At 46.9% G+C, this 22143-nt stretch overlaps 1 protein-coding gene across 1 annotated transcript in view; it reads left to right on the top strand.

The window, feature by feature from the left end:
- Positions 1–17336, top strand: part of LOC119963175 (follistatin-related protein 5-like) — an 877034-nt gene extending 859698 nt beyond the window's left edge. The window contains 2 exon segments of the mRNA XM_038791890.1: positions 2451–2575; positions 15438–17336. Of these exon segments, the coding sequence (XP_038647818.1) occupies positions 2451–2575; positions 15438–16140 (828 nt within the window). The 3' untranslated portion in view covers positions 16141–17336.
- Positions 17337–22143: the final 4807 nt, after the last annotated feature.

Genomic DNA, 22143 nt, shown 5'->3' with positions numbered 1-22143 from the left:
TTGAGCCACTTGTGGTGTCACAGACTTGGCACTTGCTGCATTCCCCTGAGAAACCATCTCCTCCACCAGTTTCCAAAATGAAAAACCTGTTAGAGAAGGAAATTGACCAAAGGACCTCCTGCACTGCCTGCCTAGTCCTTTTGCTCCATCTTGCAGTCCCCAATTCCCTTTCTGCCTGTACACTCTTTACCTGTGGTGTGACTACCTCACTGTATATGCTGTCCCGAAGATCTCATCCTTGCCGATATTCCACAGTAACTCCAGTCACAAATTCAGTTTTGAAGCACAGATTTTGAGTAGTGGCAGCTGGACACATTTCCTGCACATGTGGTCACCCTGGACACTGGAAGTGCCGCTGACTTCCCACATCGCACAAGAGGAGCTTTGTGTATGGCCAAGCTGTCCTGACATTAAACTTAAGTCACTCCTTGTACTTGTACTTCCTCTAGTTTAGGGGATGTTAAAGTGTTAAAGGACAGTAGAAATACTCACCAGGCTACTATTCTTCTTTCTGAGGAAAGTTAGAGAAGAAAAAGATCACCTCTCTCCCACCTCACCGAAGTCCTTCAGTTACCAAACTCCAACTTTTGCACTGTATTGCAGTCCAAAGGCGCATGCCAGTGCAGGCAAAGGCAGCACTTTAAAATTGTAAGGACCCTTCCTAGTGATTCCATTAGTTCCTATTTCCTTTATTTTGTTTTTATCGGTTTTAGTTTATGGATCATTAATGCAAACATACTCCTAAGTTGAGCTGAGGAAGTAAGGAACTCAAAGTATCAAAATAGTACTGTGTTATAAAATTTTATATTTTGGGCAGAAGAACCCAGACTTTATGACACCCAAGAGATTGGAGGGATTTGTTTCAATTTGTTGGCTGATGGCCAATGGATTGGCCAGGGACAGTATTCTGCCTGGCAACCAACTGCAATTGGTTTCTGTAAGGTGGGGCTTTCCAGAGAGAACCCATGACAAACCACTAGACCATCAAAGTGGAAGTAGCTCCCTCTCTCTGCTCTGCTGCCTCCTGTCTGAAGGCGGAAACTTCTGGACCTTCAAAGAAGTTGTTGTCTCTCTCTCTCTTTCATCTTGAATGCTGGCTGCTTGCTATTTTTGTGAGTCAGGAGTGAAAACTATTACAAGCTGAAAGAAAATATAACATCTATCAGAAAACTTCTAACTTCAGTCTAGGCTAACTAGAAGCCATCCATCTGAAACAAAGACTTTTTACTTTCATCATTATTTTACACCTCTCTTTCGCTTCTGTGTTTGTTTTTCTGTTTGTATATGTGTAAAGGGTGGGACCAAGTTAAAAGGGGGGGGAGGGGTGAGATTTGATCGTAGTTAACCAATTGTATTTGTTGCCTATTTAATGGAATCGGAGAATCCCTACAGTGCAGAAGGACGCCATTCGGCCCATCGTATCTGCATCAGCCCTCTGAAAGTGCACCCTACCTAGGTTCACTCCCTCACCCTATCCCCATAACCCCACCTTATCTTCACATCCCTGGACACTAAGGGGCAATTTAGCATGGCTAATCCACCTAACCTAATATCTTTGGACTGTGGGAGGAAACCGGAGCACCCAAAGGAAACCATGCAGACACGGGAAGTCACCCAAGGCCAGAAATGAACCTGGGTCCCTGGTTCTGCGAGACAGCAGTGCTAGCCACCCTGCCACCATGCCACAATTGTTAATTATAAGAAGTTAATTTGCATTTATGTTTACAAACCTGCTGACTAGTTGTTGGGCAGCCGAAGATCTCAGGTATTTTAAAATTAATTTCAACCATGTTGCGACTCCGGGTCAAGTGGGGTTGGAATTGACCATGCACTGGCCCAGGGTGTCATAACAAAATAGCTTACTTTTATGCTCAACTGAATCGAGCCTCCGGAAACCTGTTTAGAACAGTTATCTAATTAACTGGTTGCAGTTGCAGCAGAGCCTAAATGAGCACTAGTCTAAAGCTGAACTAAAACTCACCTTTATATAATTTTCTCATAATATATAATTGGCAAACATAATGGGAAATAAAATATCATGGCCTTTTACAATCAGCAACAAATTGCATTTCTTCAGGTATGAAATAATTCACCAGGGCAAAGAAGTGTGCGACCCTTTTAGCCAAGATTATTAAAAGTCTCTTTCAAATTATTGGAACAATTTATTCAACATGAGAAAAGAGTGCTAGTAGGCTATAGTTTAAATTGTGATCCTTTGAAATTTGGCATTCTTGCATTTTCTCTCATGCTGTATTTAAGTTCTGTACAACCAAAAGTATTACAGTAATAATACTGGGTATTACTTCAATCGCATATATTTTAAAACTGACCACCCACACACGATAATAATTTACACTTTTTCCTGATTAATCTCAATTTGTCATTTTAAGAACCTTCATGAAATTTAATCTATATTCGACAAATGTTCTATTACTTTTTTTTCTCTATAGGTAATTAATCAGGCCAGTGGGAGTGCAGCTCATCACACCATCCATACCCAACCAGTCGGCAAGCAGTTTGACAGGGTGGATGATTTTTTCATTCCATCTACAACTCTCATCATTAATCACATCAGGTAGGTGCGCAACCCATAACAGGATCAATTTCACTCTCAGTTTAAGCTTTCTGTGGGAGAAGAATAAAAAAGACACCCAAAGGTAGCAGCAACAATAATCTTACTATGGAGATAAAACTGTAAAGATTCCTGATTTTATTTTAATATCTCACAGTTAATTAGCATGAAATTCAGTTGGCCTGAATTTATTGAAACATTGGTAGTTTTATTAATTTGTTTTTCTGTGTAGTCAAAAATAGAGGGACTTACGTAGACAAGTTAGTGGAAAATACAGCCGAGGATAGCTAATATATCATCAAATCCAGGAGAGGAGGGAGGGTGAGCGATGCAATTTCTGCCATGTGGATTGTATTGGATCTAATATCGGCTCCTGCCCCACATTTAATTTTCCCCATGTCAATGAGAATAGATAAATATTGACCTTCAACCAAGCACACTAACATAGTTATTGTCTTCACAATAACACTGGTGCATAGCTGTAGTAAAAACATATATGCCGTGTTTAAGCATTTAATCTCTCTCAAATCTGAAAATCCAACAGAATCACCAGGTAATATGGATAAATAATCTTTCAAAAAACCAATATCAATGAAAGTTGGATTCCTGTTCCAAAGAGGACAATTATAGTGCCAAACAATTGAGGACACAGTCATAATTATTTTTCAGAATAATTCTAATTGAAAATGCACCTGCTTAATCTCCTATCGTAGAACTTCACAGGTTAAGGGTTTGCATAGCAATTGCCCGGAAGTGCAAACTTCCTCTGGGCAATAACACTGTATTAGAATTAGAATTGGAATAGTACAGCACAGAACAGGCCCTTCAGCCCTCGATGTTGTGCCGAGCAATGATCACCCTACTCAAGCCCACGTATCCACCCTATACCAGTAACCCAACAACCCCCCTTAACCTTACTTTTTAGGACACTAAGGGCCATTTAGCATGGCCAATCCACCTAACCCGCAGATCTTTGGACTTTGGGAGGAAACCGGAGCACCCGGAGGAAACCCACGCACACACGGGGAGGATGTGCAGACTCCGCACAGACAGTGACCCAGCCGGGAATCGAACCTGGGACCCTGGAGCTGTGAAGCATTGATGCTAACCACCATGCTACCGTGCTGCCCACTGTACTATGAAACACCCAACAATGTGATTTAAGTAGCAAACGTCAGATGTTTCTGACAGGATTACAGTAATCGTCACTTGGAAAAAGTTGGAAGAATGAAAACCTCTTTCACCTTCTGGGTAACTACTGTAAAGATCAGACTTAACCCTAACTCTCCTCACACCTCGACCCCAATGGGATTCCCCTCTACCCACATGGGGCTCCCTCCACACCTATCGAAGACATGATCCCCCCCAATGACCCCCTCAGTCTCCCAAGCAACCCCGATCCTCCTGCAGGACTGCCCTGAGCCGACAGCACCCAGCCTGACCTCCACCCCCATCAGCACAGCCCTGACTAAACTACTTCCACAGGCCCAATCACAATCCTTCCCTCCCAGGGTCCGATACCCTCCCCACACATGGACGGTCCCACCTCCATCCCGACCCGAGGTGCCATTCCCCCGACATTCCCCTTCCCGAGGTTATACCCCTGCACCACCCTCCTCCCGAGGTCTTGCCTCCCAAGTGCGTCCACCCTCGAAGCCCAACCTCTTGATTTCCTCCATATATTTGATGCCCCCAATCATATCCACTTACATAGAACAGTACAGCACAGAACAGGCCCTTCAGCCCTCAACGTTGTGCCGAGCCACGATCACCCTACTCAAACACACGTATCCACCCTATACCCGTAACCCAACAACACCCCCCCCCCCCCCCCCCAACCTGGAGCCTGGAGCTGTGAAGCATTTATGCTAACCACCATGCTACCCTGCTTACCTTGATACCTAGCCTTTTTTTATTTGTTTGTGGGATGAAATGAAAAATGAAATGAAAATCGCTTATTGTCACGAGTAGGCTTCAATGAAGTTACTGTGAAAAGCCCCTAGTCGCCACATTCCGGCGCCTGTCCGGGGAGGCTGATACGGGAATCGAACCGTGCTGCTGGCCTGCTTGGTCTGCTTTAAAAGCCAGCGATTTAGCCCAGTGAGCTAAATCAGGATGTGGGTGTTGTTGGCTGAGCCAGCATTTATAGCTCATCTCTGAGGGCATTTAAGAGTCAACCACATTGCTGTTGGTCTGGAGTCACATGTAGGCCAGACCAGGTAAGGATGACAGATTTCCTTCCCTGAAGGACATTGGTGAACCAGATGAGTTTTTACGACAATCGACAATGGTTTTATGGTCATCATTAAAGTTTCAATTCCAGAATTAAAAAAAACATTTTTAATACAAAATTTAGTGTACCCAATTCATTTTGTTCCAATTAAGGGGCAATTTAGCGTGTCCAATCCACCTACTTGGGGAGAATGTGCAAACTCCACACGGACAGTGACCCAGAGCCGGGATCGAACCTGGGACCTCAGCGCCATGAGGCAGCAGGGCAAACCACTGCGCCACCATGCTGCCCAATTCCAGAATTTTATTGAATAAATTTCATCATCTGCCCTGGTGGGATCCGAACCAGGGTCCCCAGAAGAATACCCTGGGTCTCTGGATTATTAGTCCAGTGACGATACACTACGCCACTGCTTGCCCCAGCTTCCCCCTAGCCTGTCAGTTTATGGTGGCTAGTGCTGTAAAAACAGGGGCATGTCCTCATTCACTTTGACGGAATTAGAGGTTTGACTGCTTCGCACTCGGCTTGAGTTGGAAGGTTGGGTGAGACAGCCACAAAAGTAATTTAGTGAATGTAATTGGGTAGGCAGTGGAAACCTACTTGCCGCTCTGAGGAAGTAACGGCATGTACTCTTCAATATCCAGGGCTAAAGCTTAAAAATTAACTTGCTTCATGCAAGTTTTTCTTTGAAGCACGATTTAAACTACTGCTGTCTTTTCAATTTCTTGACTTTGATGTAATAAATGGGATATTTAATATTGGGTGGCTGGTCAGACGTTGGCCGGAAATGCGGGTCACGAACAGGCAAGGGCAGGTGCTGAGACTTGTCTCTCAATTAGACGCGCAAGCCAATGGAAGTGGCTGCGACTGGAACAGCAAGTTGCCCCAGAGTACTGCTAGCCTAATCACAGAGCTGGCAGATCAAGAGCCTCAGCAGCACCACCAGGAATAGTGGTTGCTTTTGAAGCAGGCAAGAATCCTGCAGCCACTGTATGTAAGCTGTTTTAAAAAAAAACAGAAGTGAAAATGCAAGTGATGATGGGAAACTCTTTTGAGGAAATTGCTCGGACCATGGGGGCTATCTTCTCTGCTCAAGGCTCGTTTCTGGTATTAAAAAACAAAGTGCATCCTTGGCTGCGACTGGAAGGTAGCCAATATTTAGCTGGCAGCCTTGACATACAGCGGGTGCAGATCTGCTGTCACCTGATAAAATAGCCTCGAATAGGATCTGAGCATATTTAAATTAAGTGCCCAACTCCATGTGGAAGGTAAACAGCCTGCTTCCACTCCCACCACCAGTACAATATCCATACACGGGACATGGTCAGAGAATCAGATGCCAGGGTTCTCCACAATTCAATGTAGTTATTCATACATAATAGTCGATATTTTAGCCACTAAGTGATTAAGTAGATTCGAGTTTGCTACTTTCTAGGATTTAAAAGCAACTGAGGTCTAACCAGTCAAAACTAAGATGGGGTGTGAAATTGGTCCAGTCCAGCAATGGGAAATGGGCTTGTAGCAAATCAGCAGTCAGTTTTTCACAGCACTGTTTTTTTTTCATTGACTTGGAAATGTTGCCAAGATATTTTAGTTTCAAATCAAGTAAAAGGCTAAGAAACGAATCTCCAAGAAAAGTTTGAACTACGTTTCTGTGAAATTCTGTGGGAAGAAGATCAGGCCCGAACAAATTGACAGCCGGATCACTAAGAACCCATTTGCACTGCTGGTACAGACAACTTTTATTCCCTGAGTAACTTTTTACCCTTTCCATCCAAGAGATATTTACAAAGAACAAAGAAAAGTACAACAGAGGAACAGACTCTTCAGTACTCCAAGTCTGCGCCGACCATGCTGCCTGTCGAGCCTAAAACCTTCTACACTTCCGGGGTCTCTATTCCCATCCTATTCATGTATTTGTCAAGACCACCCCTTCAACATCACTATCGTCCCTGCTTCCATCACCTCCTCCAGCAGCGAGTTCCAGGCACCCATTCTCCTCTGTGTAAAAAAAAAACTGCCCTCGTTCATCGCCTCTAAATGTTACCCCTCGACCTTAAACTTATGTCACAATCAAACTTGACTTGAGATTCCAGAATTAATTTAATCCCATTCCACCAGTCTCAATCAAAACGGCTGGCTATAAAAGAATCAATGCTTTAGTATTGTAAATCTATCTCTGATCTACACTTTCTGTGAGAAAGTTTACGACTGGGCACAAAGTATCGCTGCATTTATCCTATCATTAACATGTAATTCATCATCTGTTCATTTGAACTCCTTCACCTTGTATAAAAAGTTATTGACAAATTTTGGTAACAGTAAACCATGAAGGATGAATTTGGTCTCTGCCATCACCATGAAACAGATTCATAGGGAATCAGCTGCCCATATTACTCATGGTCTGACTTTCTTTTACATTGACATTATCGGTAAAGGGAATGAGACATGGGGCAGGATTCTCCGTTTGCCGATGACAAAATCGTGAAATGCAGAGAATAGCTTCCGACACGAAATCGCGGTATACCCCAGTTTGATGCCAAATCGGGATGCTCCGGCACCCCCAAAATGGCGTAAATGCGGCACTCGCCGTTCAGGCTGAAAGTACAGTAGGCATATAATTCACGGGCCTCACACCCGATGCTCCGGGCCTTCGCGATTCAACGCTTGCATGGCGTGGTTCACTTGTGGTTATAAAAATCGTGAACCTGGCTGCTGAGCGATAGAGAGGAGGCAGGAAATGGTGTGGAGTTACTGCGGGCTTCCGTCCCGGACACCGGGCGTGCTGGCTGTGGTGGGGGGGGGGCCTCTGATAGGGCCAGGGGAGGGAAAGTGGGGAGGACGGGTCGAGCAGCCAGGGAGCTCCCCCACAAGACTGGGGCAATGCCCAGGGAACCAACCGGCATTACAGTGGCCATCTTGCTGACGACCCACCCCGGCCCCTGGTTCTACACAGTGACACTGGCCGTTCAGGTGCGCCCACCCCCACATCCCACACCCAGCGTGCCGACCCCCCGCCCCCAAACACCCTGCCCAACCGGCAGCCACACACCGGGGGACCACTCAGGGCCACACCACAACAGCCTCCAGTGAGGGCAGTGCCAGCCAACGGTGCCCCTGGCAGCAGGGACGTGCGCCAGGTCCGGGGGCACTGACAGGATCGGGGGTACCGACAGGGCTGGAGTGCCGGGTTGGGGGGGGGGGCATGCATGGGTGGGGCATGCAGTGCCAACTGGGGCCACCATGTAGCCCATGGTACCTGGTTGGGCACGGAAGTATGCGCCATGCTAACATGTTGGCCTTTCACCTCTTGCAGCCGATGACTGTCGGACATCAGCCCGCGATGCTGGCCGCCGTGGCAATGGCCGCAGCTCTGCAAGATGCTCTATGGCAGCGTCAGTGGAGGCCGCTCAGAGAGGAGGCAGAGGTTGCAGCCGAGGAGCGGGCTGCAGAGGGGCAGATGGCAACTGCACAGGCTGGGGGGGGCCGCCCAACAGGACGAGGAGAAGGAGGAGGAGGTGCCAGGGAGATGCTGGATGAGGCCCCCGCATGTACCACAACCGCATGTCCTTTGAGGACCTGCCATACAGGGCATGCAGATGGGGACTATGGATTAGCAGAGAGACTGTCAGACACATCTGCCAGATGATGGCACACCTGGCACCTCGGGGGTATACAAAGAAAATTACAGCACAGGAGCAAACCCTTCGGCCCTCCCAGCCTGCGCTGACATGGGGGAGGGCACCCGCTCCCTGTGACTGTCAAGGTGACGGTCGCCCTCAACAAGGTGGTGGTCGCCACGAGGTCCTTCCACTTGCTGAGTGGGGACCTGTCCGGGATTTCACAGACATCGGCGTACGGGTGCATCCGTGCCATCACGGATGCCCTATATAGGCAGACCAGTACATCCAGTACCACATGGACTGCGCCAGCCAGGGTGCACGGGCAGCAGGGTTCGCTACCATCGCCGGGATTCCCCGGGTCTAGGGAATGATCAATGGCACGCATGTCACCCTACGGCCCGCGGCGGCTAACAGTCCACTGTACACCAACAGAAAGGGCTACCACTCATAGAATTTACAGTGCAGAAGGAGGCCATTCAACCCATCAAGTCTGCACTGGCTCTTGGAAAGAGCACCCTGCCCAAGGTCAACACCTCCACCCTATCCCCATAACCCCATAACCCAGTAACCCCACCTAACACTAAGGGCAATTTTGATCACTAAGGGCAATTTATCATGGCCAATCCACCTAATGATGGGGGACTTTGGGAGGAAACCGGAGCACCCGGAGGAAACCCACGCACACACGGGGAGGATGTGCAGACTCCGCACAGACAGTGACCTAAGCAGGAATCGAACCTGGGACCCTGGAGCTATGAAGCCATTGTGCTATCCACCGTGCTGCCGATGAACGTCCAACTGGCGTGCGACCAACAGATGCGCATTATGCACGTTGCCACCCGATATCCGGGCAGTGTGCACGACGCATTCATACTAGCACACTCGCTGATCCCCAACATGCTTGAGGGGCACCCCCCGCCAGCTGCGGGGCTGGCTGCTAGGTGACAGGGGTTACCCGTTGCGGTCGTAGCTGATGACGCCTATCCAGAGGCCACAGACTGACGCAGCAACCCACAACAACGATGACCATACAGCGACCAGTGGTGTGGTCAAGCGGTGCTTCAGAGTCCTGAAGATGCGCTTTAGGTGCATGGACCGCTCTAGAGGAGCCCTCCCGTACGAGGCGGGGAGGGTCACCTGCATCGTGGTGGCCTGCTGTGTCCTCCACAACGTCTCCCAGCAGCGGGGCAATTTGCTGGAGGAGGAGGATGAGGAGGAAGGGCCGGCCTTGTCAGATGAGGAAAATAGGGAGGAGGGGGACAATGAGCGGGACATGGGGCCCGGGCAGGCACGGGAGGCTGCTCAACATGGCGTTGTGCCATCGCCATGGCCAGCGCGCATGGGACACCTTCGTCGTCTCATCTTTCATCTTTCATCGACTAGGGGGGTGGGGTTACTGGTCAGGGGCATGGACACCACCATTCCAGACCCACACTCTCTCGCCTCCCACACGACCAAAACCACCCACATGCACATCCCCTCCACGACATATACCTACGGCTCAACGAGCTGGGGGCACTGGGTTGGCACTGACAGTGGGGCTGGTCGATGGGATGGAGGATGATGACAACCCGTTCTGCAATGAGCTCTGTACTCCACATCGTATGACAATGTCTGACCTGTGCCCACTGTAGCACCTTCCACCTGGGCGATCCCTGCATACGAGCTGACCAGTCCATCACATGGTCCCGTCGAATCCCTGGGATGGGGGTGCTGGAGATTGGCGGGGGGGGATAGAGGATGGAGTGAGCACAGTCCACCAACATGACCTTCATTCGTCCCCAGTGCCCCACTCTCACTGGCCAGCACTGACTGCCCCACATACACACCCACCAGACAGAGCACAGAGGCAGGTTTCAACGGTGTTAACAGGTATTTATTGTGAAAAAATATATACACAGTCTGCTCTGGCCCCTATATCTCAATTGTGCCCTGCACCTGTGCCAACTTAACTGGTGTTTAACTTTCTGCCTTTTGGGCCCTAACACTACACCTGGGTAGTTCCCCAGATGGTACAGCAGGAGTGGACGTCGCCTGTTGTGACTCCTACCCTGTGACAAGTGTCCCCATTGATGCACATCTCTTGGGCTGACCCGACCTGGATGGACGTGGCTACTGCTCGGGCATCCCGGGTGGCATGGTTTCACCCTGTCCTGCCCGCTGTCCACCAGATGCACGAGGGTCAGAGGGAGAAGGGGGAGTCTGAGGTGCTGCGCTGTTCTAGCACCTCCACTGTGGGAGTCACCGGCACGTGCCTCATCACCTCCTCCTCCCTGGAGGTGTCCAATGGCCCCCGGGCTACTCCATGGGACAGAGTTGTGAATGGGGCCACCCCCTGAGGCCCCACGCCACCTGGCGCTGCCAGTCCTAGAGTCCCGCTTTGGTCTCGACCAGGGTGTGCACATTCGCGGCCATGGAGCACAGGAAGTGGCCCATCTGGGACTGTGCTACCACACTGAGGGTCCATGTCACAGCAGCCAGTGACTGGGCCACATCCCTCTAAGTGTGGGCCATGTCCCTTTGGGTCTGCGCCAAGCCGGCCAGCGCCTCGGCAATGCCGGCAACATTGTCAGCCATTGCCTGCTGTTACTGGGCGAAGCTGAGGTGCACCGCTGCGATATACAGGTGGCTCTGGCAGATGCCTGCACAGAATGCCCCAGGCCCTAGGAGTAGAGTTCTTAAAATATGTACAGGAGAATTTCAAAGCTCAATATATAGAGGATCCAACAATGGACGGTCCATTGCTGGTCCTAATTCTGGGAATAAAGCCGGACAGGTGGTTGATGTGTTGGTGGGGGAGCATTTTAGTGATAGCAATCACAACATGGTTCAATTTAAATTTGTTGCAGGAAAAGAAATAGACAAGTTGCAAAAAAACTGCTGAACTAGATTGCAGCAATCTGTAAATAAAGTAACGTAAGCCAAAAGCTTTACACTGTACAATGAATAAACATGATGTCAATGTACATAATGTCAAAAATGTCAATAAAACCTTTTAAATAAGTATATCAATGAAAAGAGGGGAATTGGGGAAAGAGTAGGGTGCATTAAGAACTAAGGGGGAAATCTATGGGTGGAGCCAGAGGACATTGGTCGGGTGTAGAATGAATATTTCACATATCTTCACCCAAGAGAATGAGGAGGTAGATATGGAACTCGGGGAGAGAGATTGTGAAGTTTTTGAGAAAATTGTCACATGGAGTGCCATGGATTGGCGGACTTAAAAGTGGGCAGATCTGGATGAATTGTGTCCCAGGCTGCTATGGGAGGCGAGGGAGAAGATTGTCGGTGCTCTGACCAAAATTTTTAATTTCTCTCTGGCCATGGGGGAGATGCCGGAGGGCTGGAGAACAGCTAATGTGGTCTCAGTATTTAAGAAAGGAGACAAGCCAGGGAACTACAGACAAGTGAGTTTCACATCAGTGCTTGGGGAACTACTGGAGAAGAAATGAAATGAAATGAAATGAAAAACGCTTATTGTCACAAGTAGGCTTAAAATGAAGTCACTGTGAAAAGCCCCTAGTCGCCACATTCCGGCGCCTGTTCGGGTACGGGAATTGAACCGTGCTACTGGCCTGCCTCGGTCTGCTTTCAAAGCCAGCGATTTAGCCCTGTGCTAAACCAGCCACAGAAGATTCTGAAGGAGAGGATCTATCTCCACTTGGAGAGGCAAGGTTTGATCAGGAATAGTCAGCATGGCTTTGTCAGAGGGAAGTCATGCCTAACAAATTTGATTGACCAGGTGTGTAGATGAGGGTAGGCAGTTGGTGTAGTTCACATGGATTTCAGCAAAGCCTTTGAGAAGGTCCCACATGGGAGACCTATTAAGAAGGCAAATGCAGGGTGATTTGATAAGGTGGATTCATAACTGGCTTAAGAAATGACAGATGACTGGGGTGTAGGATCAGTAAGTTTGGGATGACACAAAGATTGACCTGGTGGTTAACAGTGGGGTTGAGTGTCTTGGGTTACAAGATATAGACGGGGGTGGTCAAATGGGTGGATAAGTGGCAGATGGAATTTAACCCTGAAAAGTGTGAGGTGATACACTTTGGAAGGAGTAATTTGACAAGGAAGTATACTATGTAAGGCCTGACACTGGGAAGTTCTGAAGAACAAAGGGAGCTTGGCGTGTTTGTCCATAGAGCAGGAGTAGGCCATCTGGCCCTTCGAGGCCATCTGGAAGCAAAACATCTCTGAAGGCAGAAGAGCAGGTTAATAGGGTGGTGGAAAAGGCATATGGGACACTCAATTTTATTAATCGGGGCATAGATTACAAAAGCATGGACTATAAGACATAGGAGCAGAATTAGGTCACTCGGTCCATTGAGTCTGCTCCGCCATCCAACCATGGCTGATATTTTTCTCATCCCCATTCTCCTGCCTTCTCCCCATAACACCTGATCCCCTTATTGATCAAAACCTATCTATTCCTGTTTTAAAGACATGGAGGTCATGATGGAGTTGTATAGAACTTTGGTGAGGCCACAGCTGGAGTACTGTGTGCAATTCTGGTTGCCACATTATAGGAAATATGTAATTGCACTATTGCTTGGCATGAAACATTTAATTGTAAAAAGAGGTTGGATATGCTTGGGTTGTTTTCTCTGGAGCAGAGAAGACTGAGGGGTAACCTGATTGAAAATGAAAATCGCTTATTGTCACGAGTAGGCTTCAATTAAGTTACTGTGAAAAGCCCCTAGTCGCCACATTCCGGCGCCTGTCCGGGGAGGCTGGTACGGGAATCGAACCGTGCTGCTGGCCTGCTTGGTCTGCTTTAAAAGCCAGCGATTTAGCCTTGTGAGCTAAACCAGCCAAGACACCAAGAGAACCCACGGGCGCGGGTGCGCTGCCCGTGCAGCGGAGGATCTGGCCGATAGAGAATCCTTCAGATGGTCCTGATGAAATTTTCCCCATTATTATGGCAATGGATTCATAAACTTGTGCCTCATGATATGATACTTTAAGGAACTTTTCATAAGGAGTTATGTCTTCAGCATTACAGCCAGGAAAGTAATAAGTTACACAATCACCTTATTAGTTTTAAACTGCCTGTGATGAGAGACAGATATTGGCTAAAAGTGGTTAAATAAAAGCTCATTTTGGTTGGTTACTTTTCATAGAACTTCTTGTCAATATAGTCAGGTGCCTTACAAACCAAATGCTTTCAGCGTCGATTCCATCATTTATGGTGTAATTAGGAGCAGAAATTGTCAAATACTCTAATTAAAAAAACAAATTTAACGCAGGAAGATATGTTTCAAAAACTCAGTTTCATGGAGGAAATTGTGAATTGTGCAGAAGTTTGTTTTGTGCAATAGAAGTAGAACACAGAGAATGTGGTTAGAAGCTCATGAAATGCAACATATACAACAGCAATTGCATTTCTAGTTCCTTTAAAGCTTTGGGTGTTTTTTTTTTACTTTGAATTCTGAAATTTATGGAAGAAACATCATAAAATGCAATGAATGCCATTTAATAATTAGAGTGTGAGGGTGCAATGGATTTAAGACTTTCCATTTTGCTTCCAGGCCAGATATCGGATTTGATTTGTAAGGCACCTGACTACATTGACAAGAAGTTATATGAAAAGTAACAAATCAAAATAAAACATTCCTAATTCTCGGGTAGTTTTTTAAAGGTACAAAAAGTCAGCTGATTAATCTCGAAACAGCGTATATTTTAAACAAAAGATTCACAATGAACTTAATCACATCCTAGTGGTTATAACTTCATTTACAAAGAGTGCCACTAAACAAATGGGATGGCCTCAGAAGATAGGTGCGTCCAGACCCTGATACCTTTGCTGAAGTAGAAGATTTAAAAGGTGAATTTGAGGATACCCTCAAATTAGACTGGTTTCTGACAGTGAGAAAACCAGCTCAAAACTACTCTGGCTAACTTATCAACAAAGCATTTATGATAGTATACAATTTAATCCCTTCGGCATTTGCTATTCCAAAATATGTTGCCATGGTTACTGACAGAAGTAGAACTATTTTCAGGCAGCTTCAGTTCCCACAGCGCTTCTTGCAGGGCAGCAACTCCCGCATTGGTGGCAAACAGCACTGAAAGATACCCAAACATTACGATCTGCAGGGGGTGGAGGTAGACAAAGTTTCATCATTGCGCATACCTCCTTCTACAACCAGGTGCCATGGGCTACATGGTCAACCCAGTTGCCAGCTGGCACCCCAGCCCCCTCAGTGCCTCGACTCCTGTTGCCCTTCCCTCCTACCAGGGCCACCGTCTGATTACACTGCCCTCAACGGGGCTGCCGTGGTGCGTCCCTGGATCTACCCGCATAAGGGGTCCGGCACACATTTGAACAGCTGGGACACATGGGCTGAGCCAACGACTGGGGCGGGTGCCCATCTGCGTGTCTGCCGTTATGGCATCCGTGGCGTTGGCTCCGCCCTGTCATGATGGGCCCTGCCCGGCCGCCGCGGCTGTCTGACCCAGCTCCTCTATCCTGGGAGGCCTCCTCCCACCCCCCGCAACCACGGCCATGCCGTCTCACCATCCTGGGGTCCCCACACGCCGACCCCTAACTCCTCCGGCCGCAGCGTCAGCTACCATGACTGGTTGATGCTTTTTAAAAGCATGTTAGAACCACAATGGCATGACCATCCAGGCCACAGTACCGTTGGGGCCGGAGAATCGCATGCCGGGCCACCTCGAGCAATTCTCCGGGCTGCACTCCACCCATCGCATTCGCGGTTTGGAGGTTCGCGTCCCGACATCGGACCGACGTCGCCGGCCATCTCGGAATGAACGCCGATTCTTCGACCCTGCACCGACTCAGAGAATCCCGGCCATTATATTGATTTTGAGAAGGAGAATGATTCACAGTTAGATGCTTTACAGCTTTTGTTGTGCATTGTTTGCACTTTTGCAGTTTTCTCAAGTGCAAGTCAGTAATTTTCCTGGTATTTTAGGCATGTTTCCTTAATATAGAATTTTTTTTTGGAAGTACTGCAAGTAACATTCTATGTATCTTTATTTGCAGGTTTGGATTTATTCTTCACAAGGGTGAACCAGCCCTTCACAAAATTGACCTTGAAACTATGACATACATTAAGACCATCAGTTTGAAAGAATATAACTGTGTACCTCAGTCATTGGCCTATACTCACCTTGGTGGATATTACTTTGTTCATTGCAATGCTGGCAGTACAGTTGCAACTGAACCACAAATCATAATTGACAGTGTCACCGATTCTGTAATTGGCTACAATGGTGATATATCAGGTGTTCCTTACATTTCTCCAGATGGACATTACTTGGTCAGTATAGATGATCAAAAGGGCCTCATGAGAGTTCAGTCCATTACCGTCCAAGGGGAAATCCTGGAATCCTTTGAGATTCACACGAACCTTCATATCACCGACGCAACCTTTCAGCCTTCTTTCACCGAAGCCAACCAGTACAATGTCTTCACCAGCTCCGGTGTGCAAACGGACGTGCTCTTTGTGGAACTCTCCACAGGGAAAGTGAAGATGGTGAAAAGCCTGAAAGAACCGATGAAGATAGAAGAGTGGCCATGGAACTGTAAAAACCGAGTAATTGCAGGTAGTGGTCTGTTTGGCCAGTATCTTATGACCCCATCAAAAGAATCTTTGTTCATTCTGGATGGAAGGCTTAATAAACTAAACTGTGAAATCACTGAAGTGGAAAAAGGCAACACAATAATTTGGGTTGGTGAAGCATAAAAGGATAAATCTAAAAAGGACTTATCTAATCTCTGGTTTTCCACTGCACTTACTCTGCAACTTGTACTACATCAATTTTGTTCTTTTGTTCACTGCAAAAGATAAATAATTAAAAACAAAGCAAGTTTGCAGACATAAAGACCAGGAGTTTTCACCTCACATAACCATCGATACCAATTGAATTTCCTAATTTCTTTGTGCGATTAACAACTAAGATGTAGGCTGCAAATGTTAAGTTAACTTGTACAAGAAAGCATTTTTAGCTATAAAATCTTTTAGCTATACAGAATTTAAGGGAATTATAGAAGACATACTAAAACCCATTAGTGCGTTTTTACCCTCTTTTTCCATTTTTACTTTCATACAAAATTGGTTGGCAGATTACAAAATCAAAAACGTTCTCGCTTAATATTTCAAATCCAGAATTATTTGTACCTTGGAGCAATAAGTTTCCAGGAAGAGGGTTAATTATTCCCATTTTGGCTACATGTTGTTTGCAACACAGAAAAAAGCTGTCCCAACAATGTATAACATTTTATTAATGCTGAGAGTAGGTCCAAGCAAGTACTGATTAATTCAATAATACAGCAAGTAGTGATGTCTCCAATATCAGTTTATAGATCATGGAAAGAAGTAATGGGTAATGGGTTCCTCTTCCTCAGCAGATGTATTAATGCTAAACCAGTTTACACTAAATTGTTAACATCTTTTCAGCAACATATTGGGACTCTGTCAATCAATTTGTAGCTAAATGTGGTTCAGGCAATTTGTGCCGTGCTCCAATAAAGGCTAATAATATTTTTAGATTTATGCTTGAAATTTTCTGGATTGACTTCCGATCAACTAGTTGTGTCTTGTTAACAAGATTTTATATCTACGATCGTGTACGTAGCAGATTCTGGGCTCTGTCATTGTCAGCTATTAGTTGGAAAATATGGTATGTGGGAAGAATCTGCTCAATGACTGCAGCTGACTGATAAGATGTTTTGATTTGTAGTGACTAAATGTTCCTTTTTTTTTACCAGTAATGTTTTATCTTGTGGACATCAACAATGTGAAATGTCTCTTACATAAATATCTGTCTGTCAAATATACATTGTTCTGTGTCATGTAATGGGTATCCTAATTTCCGAATGTTGTATATGTAGAAGGTTGCTTGACACTGGAGGCAAATAAAGATCTTACATTTTACATTTTGTTGTTTGGTGAGTCTGAATCTGTTGAAACCTTTGATCCACGTGATTTGATACAAGTGAACATTGGAAATGTTTCTGAAAGTACACTTATTTTAAGAGGCTCAAATTATTGATATTGATCCCCAGTGCTCAACACCTGAAAACACAAACATAAGCATGCTGCATGAACAGTGTCTAGGTATTTTGTTGGAGATGCTATGCTGCTTCCCCTTCAACACTTTGGGTGGGACTTTGTCAAATGATGAGGAGCATCAGAGCGCATCTCACAGCGAATCATTGACAAATTAAGTTCTTTACCCATCAGTCTGGTCTCAACAAAACTCGAGAGGGATCTGTAGATATGGTATTATTTATTTTTAAACAACTTGCAAGGCTGATCTGCTCTATAGAGATTCAGAGCACATAGTCTCCTGAAGCTCCCAGAAACAAGTGAGTCCGAGGACAAAGAGATCTCTATACATACAAATGGCATCATGTTTCACATACAAGATTCCCATAGGTCATCCTATTCACCTCCTGACCTGGTCATATATCCTGATTGGCTCACTTCGCATTCATCAACCCTGGGCCTCTTGTTACCCAGCATTCTTTTCACCATCCTCTGCACGAGGCTCCCCTCCCCTCTTTCTGGCCATGCTTCACTCAATTTCTTTGTTCTTTGCCTATTAACTCACTATCTATCCTCTACATTATTCTAACTAATGATCCTATTTTATATCACATTCATTTGTTCAATTCCTCATTCCCTCCTTTTATCATTTCATGATAACCTATCGGTCCAATCCGTAGCTACGGCCCCTCATCTAAGAAAATACGTCGCTGCATTGCCAATTCTTGTTGCAGCACCCTGTCATCTGCTCCACACTCGTGGATCCTAACAGCCAAGATTCTAGGGACGTCTTATCTGTTCCAGTGCACCCTGCATTTTACCCATCACGCATTTAAGGATGGCCAGGCCCACAAAGATACAGCCGAGTGCCACTGCTAAATACATGACCATATTTATCAACCAGTACTTCCTTCCTCCGAATCCCCAGTTACCCCAAGAGGCAGGGTCCTGCATACCATCCAGGTGGTCCCGTATGCAATCCATAAATGTAGTGATGTTAGCGGTTAGGTCTTGAACTCCCATGATACACTTGCCCTGCACTATGGCGCATATCCCACCCTCACGGGCCAGAAGATAGTCAAGAGCATACCGGTTCTGCATGGCAAACAACCGCGGTTGAGACAATTCCTTGGTTATTGCCCCGAGGGCTCCCAAGGTTTCGTTTCCCAGGATGGTAAGGCCACAAATAAAATAATTCCTATCGCTGACCGCCAAGGAACCCCCCACACCTCCCAGTGTCAAGGCGCTCAGAATTCCCCATCCGACTGAGTGGCTCGAACCTGAGGTTTTTTCCAGTTCTCGCAGAATTCGGCTGAGACTGCCCGGCATGCCAACTGATTGTGCAGTATCCACGCAGAGGGGCAGGGGACTGTGGGAGGGACAAGAGTCCCGATAGCAATTCGGCGGGGAAATGGGGGTGACAAAACATTGGTCACTATGCCATTAAAAAGAAAGTAATATCCTTGCCCCCATGTACAGGGTAGCACATCACAATCAGTATATCGGTTGAGCAGGGATCCCCCAGTAGCCCAGTTTATCCAGCTTTGGAACGCCCATTTGGGCCTCCTAGCAATGTGGAAAGCCCTAGTCCCAACAGTGATATGAGAGATATTCACCCAGCCACAAAGGAGCTGGAGGCCGGCTTTCAATGGAAGGCAGGTGGTGTTGTAACAGATGCATTGGCCGGTCGTCTGAGTGACGTGACACCTCCTATCCGTACATGTGGGGAACAGACATGTTATATTCGTTTCCACCTCTACTAGCAAACAGCCATACCCCTCACTGCTGAAACAATTCTCGTACGACCAGGAGTCTCTATTGGGAGTGAAGTGACTAGGTATATACGCCCTCCACCGTTGAAGCTTATCATACTGAGAGTGGGAATTATCCCGAGGAAGGGGAAGGCAAATAGCCGGTGGTGCTGAACCCGGATCGTAAGGAAGAGTGACTTGCTCAGGCGGTGGCTCGGAATGCTGACAATGAACCACCGTTTGGGGAGTGCCCCAAAGCGGTGAAACAGAAAATAACCTGGACACCGATGCGGGGTTTGGGTAGCAGACAACCTGTCCCTGGCCATACGTGCGGTGGTAGATCTGGTAGAAGAGATTCATACTGCTCAGGTTTCCCTCATTCTAGGTCCTAAATGAAGTAAGTATATCTCCTGATAACCTATGTTCTAGTTGTACCCCCCTTCTCACACGCTCCGTCCTCTCTCTCGTCCTCCTCTCTCTTTCACAACCTCTTCCTACCCTCTCTGCATGGTCTGACTTTATCTTTATGGCACCCATCTTAACACATCCAAAATCAAATTTACATGTACTCCAAAAACAAGGCAATGTCCATGCAATGTTCCCTTCCCATCGCCGGGACCGGTGCATTTGCTTCATGAGTCCTGCATTGTCCGTTAACCTGATGACCATCCATGAGTCGAAACCATGTCCTCGTATATGGGGGCAGGGGCGAACGTCACCTCTGCATAAGTGAAATGTCCTTGTTGTTTGTTTGGGGTTACAGATATAGATGATATTTCCCTTTTCCATTTCCCCCGCCAATGTCACTCCAAGCGAGGCGAGGCCGAAGATTACACAGGTGGCGCGTATCCAACCCATCATGCTCCCCTCCCCGCCAGCCCCTCCACTTTAACTGCAGTGGGGGTGGTAAGGAGAACTTGGAAGGGCCTTTCCCATCGTGGCTTCGACCCTTTCCGAGTCCAATTTTTGACAATGACATAACTACCAGGTTGCACTGAAAGTGAGCTATGCAATGGGGACGGTGACGGGTGAGCTGCTCGGATCTGGCCATGGAGCTCCTTGAGGACCTTAGTGAGGGCTAGAACATAGGTAGTCATTTATTTAGTCATCTGGTGAAACTGAACCAGTCTGGGAACATGCAGGTTCCAGGGGGTTCGAAGGGGCCTGCCATAAAGGATCTCGGCAGGAGAGAGCCGGGCCGATCCCGCAGGTGTAACCCAGAGCTGGAAGAGGGCAACGGGGAGCAACTTAAGCCATGTCATTCCCGTGTTGCTCTTAATTTAGCCAATTTAGTTTTGAGGGTCTAATTGTGTCTCTCAACCAACCCGGCCGCCTGCAGTCTGTACACACAATGTAAATGGTGACATATGCCCAACTGGGAGCAGAACTCCTTGTTAATCTGTCCAATAAAATGAGGCATGTTATCAGAACTTAACTGAGCTGGTTTGCCGTCCCGAGGAATGATTTCCCGCATCAGAACTTTAACCACAGTAGCAGCTTTATTATCGGTAGTCTGATATGCCTCAATCCATTTGCTGAACACATCCACAATAACCAAGACATATTTATAACATTGACATCTTTCCAACTCAATGTAATCCATCTGGAGCGTCTCATAGGGACCACTGGGGTTTGCACCATACCACAAGGGATACCTTTGCCGGTGTTATATTGCTGACAAATCAAACACCGATTACTGATACTCTGCACCAGTCCCTGCATTTTAGGATGCCACCAAGTGTCCAGTAACAAATCACTAGTCCCCTGAGCCCCACAATGAGTTGCAAAGTGTGCGCATTCGATGAGCCATAATGCTAGCACATCAGACATACAAGTCTGATGTGTTGGCGTGGTCCATAAAGAAGAAACAGAATCATATGTACAACCTAAACGTTTCCACAGTTGTTTATCATTCTCAGGAGCGTCCTCCTGTAACCTTATGACATCTTGGATGGTTGGCATTGGCTTGTCAGAGGCAGACCTATTTATTGCAGCACGTTTAGTCTGATTTAACGTTTTAGGCACCACCACTTGCTGAGTTTGCGCGGCTGTCCGCGCTGCACAATCTGCATGTTCATTACCAACGTCAATCGGGGTCTTACCGTTTGTATGGGCAGCGCATTTAATGACGAAAATCTGAGCGGGCATAAGGAGGGCCTGCAGTAGGTCATTAACTAAACCCCGGTAAGATATCTCCATGCCTGCTGAGGTAAGGAATCCCCTATTCTTCCAGAGTTGTCCGAAGTCATGAACTACCCCGAAGGCGCATTGTGAGTCAGTATAAATATTTACCCAGCGATCTGCCCCAAGTATACATGCATGGGTAAGGGCAAAAGGTTCGGCTTGTTGGGCTGAATAAGGGGTCTGTAAAGCAGTCGCTTCTAGGGTCAGTCCATCCTGATCCACGATTGCGTAACCGGACAGTCTCTAGCCAATGGGGCTTACTAATGCACTGCCATCAACATACATAATCATGTCAGGTTGATCTAACGGAATATCGCTCAGATCTTCCCTTATCGTAGTAACTTCCTGAATCAAGGCTAGACAGTCGTGGCCAGGCATGTCTTCATGGTCAGGGGGACCGCTGAGAAAACAGGCTGGATTGATAGTGGTACAATATTTAAATGTCTGACGTGGATTGTTTAAAGGGTATATTTCATACCTATTCTGACGAGCTGTGGTAAGATGCTGAGTCTGCAGCTGCCCCAGTAGTGCGATGACCGAGTGGGAGCTATACACAGTAATGTCCTGTTGGAGAGTTATATTGGCAGCAGCCTGCAGACTATTGTATATCGCTGCCAGGATCTGGGTGCAAACAGGGTGGCCCAACGCCACTGGATCAAGTTTGGAAGAGTAATATGCCACGGGCCGTGCTTATCTCCATGTTGCTGGGTGAGTACCGCTGTTGAACACCCTTCCATTACAGTACAGTATATCTGGAACGGTC

Source organism: Scyliorhinus canicula, chromosome 3, assembly GCF_902713615.1.
Source record: "Scyliorhinus canicula chromosome 3, sScyCan1.1, whole genome shotgun sequence".
NCBI lineage: Eukaryota > Metazoa > Chordata > Chondrichthyes > Carcharhiniformes > Scyliorhinidae > Scyliorhinus > Scyliorhinus canicula.
The sequence above is the reverse complement of the archived record's forward strand: the minus strand, read 5'-3'. Positions and strand labels throughout refer to the sequence as shown.